At 42.4% G+C, this 15,190-nt stretch overlaps 1 protein-coding gene across 1 annotated transcript in view; it reads right to left on the reverse strand.

The window, feature by feature from the left end:
• LOC117356547 (cytochrome P450 2K6-like) overlaps positions 1-15,190 on the reverse strand; it is a 53,307-nt gene that overhangs the window by 29,281 nt on the left and 8,836 nt on the right. Inside the window, exons 3-4 of the mRNA XM_033935896.1 lie at positions 10,586-10,735; positions 268-428 (exon numbers count right to left, since the gene is read on the reverse strand). Coding sequence (XP_033791787.1) covers positions 268-428; positions 10,586-10,735 — 311 coding nt within the window. The remainder of the gene's footprint in view (positions 1-267; positions 429-10,585; positions 10,736-15,190) is intronic.

Here is a 15,190-nt window from a genome sequence, read left to right on the forward strand (position 1 = left end):
TTTTGAAGAAAGAAAGAAATGTACACATTAGGTAGAGACCATGTTGAAATTTCAAGATGAAATTCCAGCATTTAACAGCTGAATTTCTCAGTTTTGTCTCCAGCACTGCAATGTGTGTACTATCAGAAGTGGGCATACTTTTCACCTAAAACAGCTTATTGGTAATTTTTAAAGGGACCTTCTCTGACTGAAAAACAATAAGACCTTTTCAAATTGGCCTATAATATCTACAACAATATCTACAATAAAACTTGTACATTAAATTACCCCAACCATCAGCGGTCCTGTGAGTTTATTATTTTCATTGATGAGTCTCAAAAGTTTCAGGAACGTTGGATCCTGGTAGTCATAACGGTGTCCAAGTAAAATGGATACAATAATATTTGCAATAGAAGCATTCATGATCATTATGTTTTCAAATGGATTTCCTGAAAAAAATTAAACATCAAGAGTGGATATAGAGCAACACAAAGTGGCAGATTGTGCAGTCCACACCTATTCTCCACCCATTTCTCACCGCTTACAGATAGCACTGTACTGGCTATCATGGCCATGTACTAACAGTATGTGCTAATTTATGCATGAACTGTTTTACACACATTCGTAAAAGGAGCTCTGTATATGAATTAGGAAGATAAGGGGATGCCTTATTTTATATCATTATGCTGCTCAGTTGAATGGCAGACACAAAGATCTACAGTACGAGTTCAATCTGAACAAAACTTTATGAAAGAAAGAAGCTCATTTACATCTGAATATCAGATAGGCAGAATATAGCAAATGATGACTAATAAATCTATTATCCACACCATAAATATTTGGAACTCATTAAGCCATTGGTTATTAGATAGGAAAAAATACTTAACACACACCCCAATTCAATTATTAAAGATTTTACTCTGGGAATATTAGTGCTAGGTTCGAGAAGAAGGGCAAATAACATATTTAAGGGCATGCTTACTGAAGTGTGTTTAGTTGTTACTGTGGGTGCTAATGCAAAGCAACTCTTAGCATGGGCCCATGCTAACAATTGCCATGTGGTAAAAATGCTGCAGTAAGTATTTATTGAAGGATAGGGGTAGGATCTTTCCTATGACACAAATGGAGTTACTCTCTGTATATTGATTTTATTATTAGCCTGTGAACTGCTTAGTTCTGCTAGTCGGTTGTTGTGGTATATCAAATTGTGACAAAATACGTAATTGCATTGGTTGATGAGCAAAATCACTTACTGTGGTAGTTCAATACTGTACAGTACATAACTGCAGTGGTGAAGTGAGTGACCAGGAAGTGACTTCAAAGGGAGATCCAAGGCTGGCATCTTCAGAGGGAGATGCTGCTTGCACTGACAAAGAGTTAGAGGTATGGGGGGCTAGGGGAGGCACACGCATGGCCGGGGAACATAAGAATTGCTACTGCTGGGTCAGACCAGTGGTCCATCATGCCCAGCAGTCTGCTCACGCGGCGGCCCTTAAGTCAAAGACCAGTGTCCTAACTGAGTTTAGCCTTACCTGCATGCGTTCTGGTTCTGCAGGAACTTGTCTAACTTTGTCTTGAATTCCTGGAGGGTGTTTTCCCCTATACCAGCCTCTGGAAGAGCGTTCCAGATTTCTGCCACTCTCTGGGTGAAGAAGAACTTCCTTATGTTTGTACGGAATCTATCCCCATTTAACTTTAGAGAGTGCCCTCTCATTCTCTCTACCTTGGAGAGGGTGAACAATCTGTCTCTCTATTAAGTCTATTCCCTTCAATATCTTGAATGTTTCGATCATGTCCCCTCTCAGTCTCCTCTTTTCAAGAGAGGAGGCTGTTTCTCTAGCCTTACAATGTATGGCAACTCCTCCAGTCCCTTAACCATTTTTGTCGCTCTTCTCTGGACCCTTTCGAGTAGTACCGTGTCCTTTTTCATGTACGGTGACCAGTGTTGGACGCAGTAGTCCAGGTAGAAGCGCACCATGGCCCGATATAGAGGCATGATAACCTTCTACGATCTGTTTGTGATCCCCTTCTTAATCATTCCTAGCATTCTGTTTGCCCTTTTCGCCGCCACCGCGCATTGTGTGGACGGCTTCATTGACTTGTCTACAAGTACTCCCAAGTCTCTTTCCTGGGGGCTCTCTCTGAGTACAGCACCAGACATCCAGTATTCATGCATATGATTTTTGTTACCGACATGCATCACCTTGCACTTATCCATGTTGACCCTCTAAACTGCACCATTCCCTTATGTTTTTGCAGTCCAAATATATATACAACCCAACCTTTCTTAGCATTATATGTTAGCTGCCAAATTCTGGAAACATAGAAGAAACACAGAAACATGATGGCAGATAAAGGCCAAATGGACCATCCAGTCTGCCCATCCACAGCATCCTCTACCAAGCTTACATGAATTTAGACACAGACTATTCCAGACACAGACCATTCTTCAAATCTTGCTAGTTACCTCCTCACATTATCCACTCCTTCAGAGGTGTCTCACCTAGTAAAGATTTTGGTATTGCCCACAAAAATCAAACCTCATTAGACAGCTGTTTGTTAATATTATTTACAACAGTGGTTTCCAACACTGTCCTGGAGGACCACCAGCCAGTTGGGTTTTCAGGATAGTCTTAATGAATATGCATGAAAGAGATTTGCATGTAATGAAGATGATAGGAGTACAGATCTGCCCCATGCATATTCATTAGGGCTATCCCAAAAACCCGACTGGCTGGTGGTCTTCCAGGACAGGGTTGGGGATCATTGATTTACAAGAATGCTAAAAGGAACCAGCCAAATAACCAAACTTTGTGGCACACCACTGGTAAGATTGTTTTCCTCTGAGTTCTACTTACCACTAGCCTCTAAAACCTCCACTCCAATCAGTTTCTAACTCAGTCATTATAGGACCTATACCAAGGGCAGTCAGTTTATTTATAGCTTATTTATGTGGAACTGTGTCAAAGGCTTTGTTAAAATCTCTCTCAATCCGATTTCTTAGTTACCCAGTCACAGAAATTAATAAGGTTTAAGAACATAAGAATTGCCGCTGCTGGGTCAGACCAGTGGTCCATCATGCCCAGCAGTCCGCTCTCGTGGCGGCCCTTAGATCAAAGACCAATGCCCTGAAACCAGCCCTACCTCCGTACGTTCCAGTTCAGCAGGAACTTGTCTAACTTTGTCTTGAATCCCTGGAGGGTGTTTTCCCCTATAACTGCCTCAGGAAGAGCATTCCAGTTTTCCACCACTCTCTGGGTGAAGAAGAACTTCCTTACATTTGTAAGGAATCTATCCATTTTTAACTTTAGAGAGTGCCCTTTTGTTCTCTCTACCTTGGAGAGGGTGAACAACCTGTCTTTATCTACTAAGTCTATTCCCTTCATTATTTTGAATGTTTCGATCATGTCCCCTCTCAGTCTCCTCTTTTCAAAGGAGAAGAGGCCTAGTTTCTCTAACCTCTCACAGTACGGCAACTTCTCCAACCCCTTAACCATTTTAGTCGCTCTTCTCTGACCCCTTTCGAGTAGTACCATGTCCTTCTTCATGTACGGCGACCAGTATTCCAGGTGGGGGCGTACCATGGGTTGGTACATCAACATGATAACCTTCTCCGATCTGTTCATGATCCCCTTCTTAATCATTTCTAGCATTCTGTTTGCCCTTTTCGCCACCTCCACGCATTGCTCGGGCGGCTTCATCGACTTGTTGACCAGTACTCCCAAGTCTCTTTCCTGGGGAGTCTCTCCAAGTACTGCACCGGACATCCTGTATTCGTGTATAAGATTTTTGTTACCGACATGTGTCACCTTACACTTATCCACGTTAAACCTCATTTGCCATGTCGCAGCCCATTTCTCGAGCGTGTTTGTCACGTTGCAGGTCTTCGCAATCCTCCTGCGTCTTCACTACTATGAATAACTTCGTATCATCTGCAAATTTGAAAAGACCTGCCTTTATTGAAACCATGCTGCTTTGGGTCCTTCAATCTATTAGATTCTAGAAGCTTCACTATTGATTTAAGTCATGTTTCCATTAATTTATTTACCACAGTGATCAGATTAGCTGGCATGTAGTTCCCAACTGCCTCCATACTTCCACTTTTGTGGAGAGGGACCATGTACATCCTTCTCCAGTATGATTCTAGAGAAGCATTGAAAAGATTTTACAGTGGAGCTGCCAGAATCTCCTTAAGTTCCTTCAGTATTTTAGGTATTTATATACCGCCTATCAAAGTTATCTAAGTGGTTTAGAATCAAGTATTCAAGCATTTTCCCTATTTGTCCTGGTGGACTCACAATCTATCTAATGGAGGGGTCTCCAAAGTCCCTCTCGAGGGCCGAATCCAGTCAGGTTTTCGGGATTTCCCCAATGAATATGCATTGAAAGCAGTACATGCACATAGATCTCATGCATATTCATTGGGGAAACCCCGAAAACCTACTGGATTCAGGCCTCGAGGAAGGACTTTGGAGACCCCTAATCTAATGTATCTGGGGCAATGGAGGATTGAGTGTCTTGCCCTGGGTCACAAGAAGCAGCATGGGAATTAAATATATAACCTCAAGTTGCTGTAGCTGTAACCCTCGGATGAATGTCATTCGGTCCCATTGCTTTGACCAATTTTGGTGTAGCTAGTTCCTCATGAACACAGTCCTCTGAAAATTGTTCAGAATCTGATAGGATTTGTATGCATAAGGTCTGTCTAACTGAGGCCTATGAAACAAACTAATTGCAACATGACCATCTTGTCATACATTCCTTTATGCCCTGCAACATGGACACCAACATCATCCAAATATAAATTGATTGTGAGAAAGAAGTGTTTGCAGTTTTATCCACCTGTGAAAGTTTTGGGAAGACAGTTTTATAGAGTTACAGAGCTGAGGTAATCCTTTTTAGCCACCTCACTGCTGTATCAATTAGACAGCAATTATGATCTGGCAAGCTCAGTGGTTCTTATTAGCCAAGACCTAATGCAAGCAAGATATTATGGGGCAAATTCTATAAACGACATCCCGATTGTAGGCAGTGGTAGGTATCATACCACTGTCTAACCAGCCAATTGAGATGTATGTTTAAAAAAAAACCAAACACCCTGAGGCAGGCTGGCTACATTGTAGGTATTTTCGTGGCCTAGGGAGTCGCATAGGTCCGCTTAAGCTCGCCCAAGGCTAGGTATGGGCATAGGCATGGTTTTGCACAGAGGTGAGCTTAGACAGCCCTAGGCATCTCCCTAGGGCTGCGATAGGCACCTGAAATGTAGGCCAGCAAAATGCTGGTCTACATTTCAAATAGACCCATAGGAGGGGCCTTAGACTCCAACTGGAGTCCTAGGCCTCCTTCCCAGTGCATCCTGATATGGGGGCATTTTGAGGGGGGATTGGGGGCAAGGGGATCTTGGGTATTGGGGAGCATTTAGGGAGTGTCAGGGGGGATCTTGGGGTATCGAGGAGTGTAAGTGGTGGAGTCAGGGAGTGTTGGGGTGGAGTCGGGAAGTGTTTGGGGGGCTTCTGGGGATGTTGGAGCCAGCAGCAGTAGGGAGTAGGTATCCCTCCTGTCAGGGGATGTCTCAGGATGTTGGGGCCAGTGGCAGGAGGGAGTGGGCATCCCTCCTACCGGGTGACGGCAGGAGTTTCGGCAGGGGTGGTGGCGGGAGGAATTGGGCACTCCTCCTGCCATGGACATTTGAGGGGGGACTTTGAGGGTTCGGGCAGGAGGGAGTGGGCATCCATCCTGACAGCCAACTTCTTAGGGAGGACAGGTTCCCTGCCATGACCACGGCCGCTAAACTGATTGCCGCAGGGAGATTCCCTTGTGGCAATTAGTTAAGCGGCAGCACAACTCTCTAACTGATGGTTTCTGATTAAAGAATCAGGGTGGTTAGGTGGGGTTAGGTATTTGTCCATCAGGATTGTCCATCAGATGCCCGTGTGTGATTCTCAAAAGCCACTTAGGTGGATGCTGAGACTGGGCATCCTGTACAGAATCCAGCCCTGTGTGTTCAGCCCATGCAATCATAGAACTGTTCTACATGTGATGTGATGTCCACCATATCATGGACTCTTGCTGAGATCTAAAGTCGAAGAAACAGTGTGACGAGGCGGTAGCTGTTGCCAGAAGGATACTAGGCTGTATAGAGAGAGGCGTGACCAGTAGAAGAAAGAAGGTGTTGATGCCCCTTTTACAGGTCAATGGTGAGGCCCCACTTGGAGTATTATGTTCAATTATGGAGACCGTATCTAGTAAAGGACATAAAAAGACTTGAAGCAGTCCATAGGTAGGCGAAGAAAATGGTAGGAGATTTGCACCAGAAGATGTATTAGGATAGACTGGAAGTCCTGAATATGTATACCCTAGAGGAAAGGAGGGACTTTGGAGATATGATTTAGACGTTCAAATACTTGAAAGGTATTAATGTAGAACAAAATCTATTCCAGAGGGCACAATTTGAGGACATAATTTGAGGTTGAGGGGTGGTAGACTCTTCTTTATGAAGAGGGTGGTTCATGCGTTAAATGTGCTCCCGAGGGAGGTAGTGGAGAAGAAAATGGTGACAGAGTTCAAGAGAGCGTGGGATGAACACAGAGGATCTCTAATCAGAAAATAATGGGTATACATTGAAGGAACTAAGGCCAGTACTGTGAAGGTTTGCATGGTCTATGTCCCATGGGCTGGAGAAAGCTTTGAAGGAGACTCCAGTATATAGAACCTAAGAACACTACTGGGTAGGGATCTGGGTTTCTGTCCCAAAAATATCTAAGGACCATTTTAATTAAATGTATGGAGCATATATGGCTGGGCAGACTGGATGGACCTTTATCTGCCGTTATTTACTATATTACTTTGTTTTACATGCCAGAACCTGGGCATCCATTTCTCAGTATTTAAGATCAGGCTACATGCCAGCAGATCCTGTTCAAAAATACATGAGATAAGGAGTCCATATCTGATGTATAGACTTGGATGTCCATCATGGATCTCAAAATTTTGGACCGAGTGTTTGCTAATAAAGGACTCCTTATTCCTCCTGGAACATTTATCTGATCATTCCCACATTTGTTTGGGGTTTTTTTTTGTGGGAGTATTTGTTTTCTCTCTTTTTATGGTTTTAAGGTGGCCTAACGGGTAGAAAAAGTGACAGCAAAAGCCAGAAGGAAGAGAAGTGGCCAGTAAGCAAAAGGTGGTGATCCCTCTTTCTTAGTCTCTAGTTTGACTTTATTCAGATATAAACAGTCCACAGGGTGGCTACTAAAATGGACAGGATATGGGAACAAACTTAAAGATCTCAATAGATATATTTTGGAAGAAAGACAGGAGAGAGGAGATCCCTGGTACCATTGCTCTGCTGAAAGGATGATTTAGGATGAAAGGTGTAAAGAGCACAGAGGAGCTATGAGGGAGAAGAAGGAAAAAGAGAGAAATAGTATGGCTAGACAATACAGCTGAAGACCAGTGGCTCAGAGAGCGAGATCGGAGAATGAACAGTTTGAAGAGTGGAGAGTATAGTGCCTGAGATTTGGGAGGCTCAGAGATGATTCGAAGAGACTGCTCCCACTCAGCGTTGGCACTGCATAATGTAGTATTTGTTGATGAGAAACTGATTTACTTTTTGCTAGATCCTGCAAAATAGAAAAACAATTCAACTGACTACTAGAATTCTGTGAAAATCAAGTAAGAATAGTATGGATGGACAGACTGGATAGGCCCTATGGTATTTTATCTACTGTCAGTTTCTCTGGCTGTGTTTTTAAGTGAAAAAAAAATCTGGGACTGTGTCTGCCAAGACAACTAGCCTGTACTACAGTCTACTCTCTAATGTTCTACATCTGTTGAGGTAGTCTGAGGCTTGCACGAGGTTGCAGCTACTGCAATTAGGGCTGTAATCGGTTGTTTGCAAGGAAGATAACGCTTTTGGCTCTTATTCAGGTGCTGCTCAAGCCTAAAGATTCAGAATTTTTACTGGACCAAACACAGACTACGCAGGAGGACCGACTCAGTACAACTTTTAACTCTTCCTAAACCTGTAACAGAGTGTATTCAAGTGCTATTCAACAAAGGAAAAAAATCAGTTTGGCTCTAGAAATCAGCCCCTTTTGTGCACTCCAACTTTACCTGCCTTTCTCCACTATTCAGGATCTTGCGTGTACACTTTCCATGTCTAAATATGCAGTAGTCTGCAAATACTAGACGTTTTTCATGGCTCCATTACATCTTGCACCTGGGACAAGGTTGGGTATAAATGAGAAATAGCATTCGGCTCCTAAGGAAAGCTATTCTACAATGCTAAACTTACTCTTGCTTGTATTGCTCACAGTTCTCCCAGTGCATTACCTCGCATGGATTTCCTGCCCTGTAGTGAAGACTGTCTGAGGAGCTGGAGAGGCCTGCCTTAGCAACTGGGCTGTAAAGGAGTATTGCCAGTACTGTCTGGTTTTTCAGGGTCTATTATTTAAATCCATAAATGGTGATAGCCCAGCCTACTTGAACAACCGCCTAATCCAAACTACCACAACCAGACACAGGAGAACCCAGACACCATTCACATACCCTCCAATCAGAGACATCAAACAGAAAAAACTGTATGATGGCCTTCTAGCCACACAGGCAGCAAAACTAGACCACCAACTCTCCAATCTACTAATCGTGACCCCAGACTACAAATCTTTCAGAAAAGAAATAAAAACCCTGCTATTCAAGAAATCCATGAAGACTAACTAACACTGAATGAAACATTTCAATCCTCTGAAGCAACCCGCTCTACTCTGTAACACCTCTAGACATGTCCAGAAATCCTCTTCTGTAATCCGCCTTGAACCGCAAGTTAATAGCGGAATAAAAATCACTAATGTAATGTAATATTCTGAGTTGAATGTCCTGTCTAAAATTCTGCTCTATATGTTACAAGCTGTGTATTGTGTATTTGTGCATATTATTTATTTATTAAATTAATTCATTTTCTATCCCATCCTCCATAAAGAGCTCAGGATGGGTTACAAGTTAACATACTTAGGGGCTCATAATAAAAAACCCCACATACGTCTAAAAACCTACCTAAATCGATACTTGGATGATCTAACAGACATGTTGTCCAAGTGCTGATAATTGAAACAGGTTTTAGACATATCTAAAAACAGCTTAGGCTTTTTCAGTTCTGCTGTATGCCTAGAGCTGAAAGGGGTGTTTTAGGCGGAGTGTTGAGGGTGGGACGTGGGCCAACCTAGACTTAGACATACTGCAAGTATAACTGAAAGTTTAACGAGACTGCCTAGACGGAGTGACATAGGTGATCTAAAAACAGGTCTAACTCCCCCACGCCACCATAAAAATCAGAAGAAAAACGTACATACCTGCCTTCAGGCCATCAGCACCTGGCATAAGAAAGCCTAGTAGAACTGCACAGTGCTAACTTTAGTCTGGGGGGTGGGCTAGTGAACCAAAGAGAGGAAGATCCAGAACCATAAGCCATGCTAACCACTGCATTCATGCTAAAACATGTACACCCCCCAAAACCCTATTGTACTGCCATATAGGTGGTACCTGAAGCCATAAGGGTTATTGGGGTGGTAGACAGGTGGGTCTAATAGGTTTTGGGGGGTCACCAAGACCTATAAGGTAGTTGTGAGATATTTATGTGGTACTCTTTTTGTGAAATTCACAGCAGTGCCTTGTAAGGTGCCCCACTAATAATAGTAGAATAGGAAGAACATGATTATATAGCAATGGATCCAATGAGAATTGAGGCCCAATCATGTTAAGCTACGCGGTTGGCAGTCTGAAGACCCTAAAAATCAGCTATATTGATATATTGCTACATGATTCTAATTGGTGCTGTTGAAGTTTATATAGTATTTGGATACTGAGTATTTATTGTCCAGCAAGTGTGGACTATTCTGTTGCCATGTCTAGGTGGCCAGCCCATCACTTTGCCCATGTCCAAAAGGTCTTATTCTAGGCGTTTTTGACTTGGACAATTTTTGGGATGAAAATTGTGTATAAAGATAGATGGCTTAATAGTCTGGATGATCAAACAGCTGGACATACAAGTAGATTCTCGAAAAAAACATTTTGGGGACGTATTTTTCGAGAATGGACTTTAAATGCGGCTGACTTTGGGCAACTAGCAACTTAGGCCCAAGACAGATGTTGTTGTTTTTTTTTATTATACCCTCATAATATACAGTTAGGTTAAAATTTGTTAAAATGTTAAAAACTAAAACAAATATTATAAGATAGACTCACTATTTCTGAGTTACATGATTATTTGATATATTGGTTTTATCTATTTTTGTTTATTTCATTTATGCTTTGGAAATGTATGTTACTATTTATAACTATGTGATAGCTCTCAATGTCTTAACTCACTTTGAAATATAGATGAGAAGTAATGAGCTAAACTAAGCTTTGCCTCAGTGTTATAAGAGGGGTTAGCTAGGGTGGATCAGTGACCCATTTATTCTTATAAATTATGAGCGTCCAACTTCTGTTTTTATACTTTTAATGTTAAATAAATTATTGATTCATCAGAGATTTATTGTAATCTTCTATATCATCACTGATTATAACAGTATAGCTATGTAACTAATTATTAAGATACAGTACTTGCCATTGAATGATTCAAAATGATGGATTAGGAAACCACATTCCTCTAGAATTTTATCTTCTATGGTTCTTTTTCCCATTCCAAAATCTCGTAAGGTTGTTAAAGTAAACCTTCTCATCACTTTCCAGTTTTCTCCATGTGCAAAAGCAACACCTAAAATATATGAAGAAATTATATATACATCATAGAAAACCAAGGTTACAGTTTATAAGCATTGCAAGTGAAACTATGCTAAAGAAACTTTTATTTTACAAAAGTATGATTAAAGTGTGTTGTCTGCAACAAAGAATGGGAAGACAAAATAGAAGCTAGTCTTTACAATTAATGCCAGGTAAGAAAACACGAGGTCAATAGGTGAGCTAGCCATAAGAAACTGGCGGTGTGGCATTAAACTGCATTTCCATTCCTTCCAGATGTTCCCACCCAGACAACACTTCCTTGAAATAAACCCCCATCCGAATGAAGTTAGTTTTTTAAAAGTCTAGAACCTACCATGCAGTGATCATTGGATGCCAAATGATCACCCACTGTAACATGAGAAACACTTTCCCCGTTGTAAGCACTAAGTCCAATATGACCCCATCCCGTGTGGGTTCCATTACCAACTGCTGGAACAGTTCTCCTTGTAGAGAATCCAGGATCTCCCTACTTCTAGAAGCCCCCGCAATAGGGATACCCCAATCAACATCCGGCATGTTAAAATCACCTATTAGCAAGACTTCCCCTTTTTTTAGATATATTCTGAATGTCTACTATTAATTCTCTATCTACTTCTTTCGTCTGTGAAGGAGGCCTGTATATCACACCAATTTAAATATATTCACCATTCCCTCTTTCCAAATTGATCCACAGTGCCTCTTCCTAGCCCTGCAGATCCTGCAATTGTGTGGCTTTGATATGATCTTTAACATATTACGCTACTCCCCCTCTTTTTTCTTCCTACCCTGTAATAGAAACATAGAAAGATGATGGCATAAAAGGGCCATAGCCCTTCAAGTCTGCCCACTCGATTAACCCTCCCCAAACTATCTTCCAAGGAGTCACTCACAGGTGGCAACACCTCTACACTACCCTCGTAGAGATCCGACGTGGACATCCCATTTTTTCTTAAAATCTTGTATGCTGCTGGCCACGATCACCTGCTTCGGGAGTTCGTTCCAATGGTCTACCACTCTTTCTGTGAAGAAGTACTTCCTGGTATCCCCACGAAATTTCCCGTCCCTGATTTTTCAGCGGATGTCCTCTTGTGGCCGAGGGACCTTTGAGAAAGAAAATGTTGTCTTCCACCTCTATGCGACCAGTGATGTACTTAAATGTCTCCCTACGCTCTTCGAGAGAGTATAGCCGTAATTTGTGCAGCCTGTCCTCGTATGAGAAATCTTTGAGCCCCGAGATAATCCTGGTGGCCATGTGCTGAACCGACTCATCTCTCAGCACATCTTTACGGTAGTGTGGCCTTCATAATTACACACAGTACTCCAGATGAGGTCTCACCATGGTTCTGTATAATGGCATTATGACCTCCGGCTTCCGGCTAACAAAGCTTCTACGGATACAACCCAGCATTTGTCTAGCCTTGGATGAAGCCTTTTCCACTTGAATGGCTGTTTTCATGTCTCCACTAATGATCACCCCTAAATCCCGCTCTGCTGCAGTCCTAGCCAAGGTCTCGCCATTCAGTGTATATGTTCTGCATGGATTATTGTTGCCAAGGTGCATGATCTTGCATTATTTCGCATTGAAGCCCAGCTGCCAGATCGTGGACCAATGTTCCAGTAAAAGCAGGTCTTGCTTCATGCTGTCGGACAAATCATTTTTACTTACAGTGTTACATAATTTGTCATCGTCGGCGAATAATGCTATTTTACCTTGAAGCCCCTGGGTCAGGTCTCCTATGAATATGTTGAAAAGGATCGGACCCAGAGGGTGATGGACACCTGGAATGTGCTTCCGGAGGTTGTGATAGGACAGAGTACACTACGGGGGTTCAAAGGAGGATTGGATAAATTCCTAAACGACAGGGGGATTGAGGGATACAGATAGAGGTAGAGATAGGTTATAGAGTATAGATAGAAGGATAAAAGGGATCAAAGGGTTTAGAAAAGGATCACATTACAGGTCATGGGCCTGATGGGCCGCCGCGGGTGCGGATTGATGGGCGCGATGGACCTCTGGTCTGACCCAGCGGAGGCAACTTCTTATGTTCTTATGAAATATAAAGAAAGTAAGGCTTCCTGATCCTGAAGAAAACCAAAGGAGATTACTAAAGTTCATCTGTGAAAAACTTCCTCCTGAGAAGTCTCCGGTACTTCTGTAAGATCTAAATTGACAGGCAAAGTTTCTTGAATAGCTGGCACTGGGTCAGATGGAGGTGGGGGTTTGCACAGATGGAAGGTAATAAAGTTTCTCTAATGGCAGCAAACTGGAATCTGGATATTGAAAAATTTCCTTTCAAACTTATTGAATGTTTCTTGAGGAGTCTGACATTTTAAAACAATAAAATTCAAAACTCATAGGTTCATCAAAATTTTCAAGTTTACGAACCAAAATCCACTTTTCTTCTTTAATGTACTGCATACAGGGGTCCTTTTACTAAGATGTGCTAGCCGTTTTAGCGCACACTAAATATTAGCTAAATGCTAACGTGTCCATTATATTCTATGGTCACGTTAGCATTTAGCACACGCTAATAGTTAGCGTGCGCTAAAACTGCTAGCGTACCATAGTAAGAGGGGGATAATGCATATTTGTACTGTGGACACTGCAAATCTATGTTAGCAAATGTACTGTATACTGAGGGCTCCTTTTATGAAGGTGCGCTAGGGTTTTTAGCGCTTGCAGGAAATTACCGCACGCTATAGTGCACAGTAGCCGAAAATCTACCGCCTGCTGAAAAGGAGGCAGTGGCGGCTAGCGCGCTCGGCAATTTAACGTGCGCTATTGCACGTGTTAAGGCCCTAGTGCACCCAGGGCCAGATTAATCAATAGGCCCAATAGGCACATGCCTAGGGCCTGAAACTGTGAGGGGGCCCGCTGAAGGAGGGCAAAGAGAGAGCCCCTTTTTTTCTGTTTTCAAACAGCGATTATCGGCAACGGACCCCCCCCCGGCACTCAAGATCGGCAACGGGATATCAAACAAAGGGGGGGGGGGCAGAGCAAACCTAAGATGGCGTCTTGAAGCTGCCATGAAGACGCCGTCGCCAGGAAAAACTTTTTCTTCAATTTTACCTGATGGTAAAAAGGAAATCTAAGATCCGAGTGTTTCCGGAGGTGCCTGTTTCTCTTACCAGGCCGATGGACGCCTTCGTGGAGCACAGCTTCCGAGTTGAACAACCGGAGCGATCTTCGGCTGGAGGTGGCTCGCGTGCTGAAGCGAACGGATCCTCTTTTGAAGGCACCGGCTTACCTCCGGAAGAGCAGAGCCCACCAAGTCCCCCAGGAGCTACGGAGGAGATTTCGGAGGTTAGACTGGCCCTGGGTGTTTCCTCTCTGCCTCAGCAGATCGGGTCTCCTGACCCTGTGCAGGGGCAGGAAGATGGTTCAACAAGTCGGGTGGAGGAAATGGAACAAACCCATGAAGAGGAATTGATTCGTGTTTCTTCGATTGCTGTAGCTCAAGATACTTTGCCTATCATGGGTCCTAGAATGGAGAGTGCCCCCTTCCAAAGACCTAAGGTCATCAATATGGAGATGATTTGAGAGGCAATTTCCAGCCTACAACTTTCCCTGGGTAATCAAATTCAACAGTTATCTACTTCTTGCATGACGATGCTCTCTGAGCACACAGAAATTAAGAACAAATTATCTACTTTGGAGAACAAAACGGCAAACTGTGAGACTAGATTGAAAAATCTGGAATTGCAAGCTTCAATTTGGGTTAAAGATAGTGGGAATTTGCACTTTAAGAATGAAATGTTGGAGAATGTAACTAAAAGATGTAATCTTAGGATTATAAATTTCCCAAAAGTTTTTCCTATTTCAGCACAAGATATGTTTAAGTGATATTTGAATGAGATTTTGAAAGTACCAGAGGCTTCATATCCACCCCTCTCTAAAATTTACTACTTACCTGGGAGAATAAAATCCCAAGTTACTAATCAGCAGAATGTGTCTGCGGATAGCCTTGACTTAACTAATTTCCTAGAGAAGTCTGATAGTGAAGCCCAAGCTCCGGCTACTCTTTTGGTACAGTTTGCCATTGATTCCGATAGGGAATGGTTACTTAAACTGTTCTTTAAATATAGAGACGTTTCTTTTATGTCATATAAAGTAAGAATGCATCCTGATGTATCTAAACCTACCCAGAAAAGAAGAAAGCAATTTCTTCTTTTGAGACCCAAGGTATTGCGGTTAGGAGCAACCTTCGTTTTACGATATCCATGTAAATGTGCAATGGTATATAAAGGTAATAGATATGTATTTTATAAGCTGCAGCAATTATCTAAATTTATTTCCACACAGTCTATACCTGCTTCACGAGTGTTGTACTCCAGTTAATCTGTTCAATTGGAATCACTCGGGGACTATCATGTGCCATCTTTATTTTCCTAATGTTATTTTTGATAGTAAAGTTTAGTCAGTCATGTTATAGGTCCGTCCCTCTTATTG

This window comes from Geotrypetes seraphini, chromosome 3 (assembly GCF_902459505.1).
Source record: "Geotrypetes seraphini chromosome 3, aGeoSer1.1, whole genome shotgun sequence".
Lineage (NCBI taxonomy): Eukaryota > Metazoa > Chordata > Amphibia > Gymnophiona > Dermophiidae > Geotrypetes > Geotrypetes seraphini.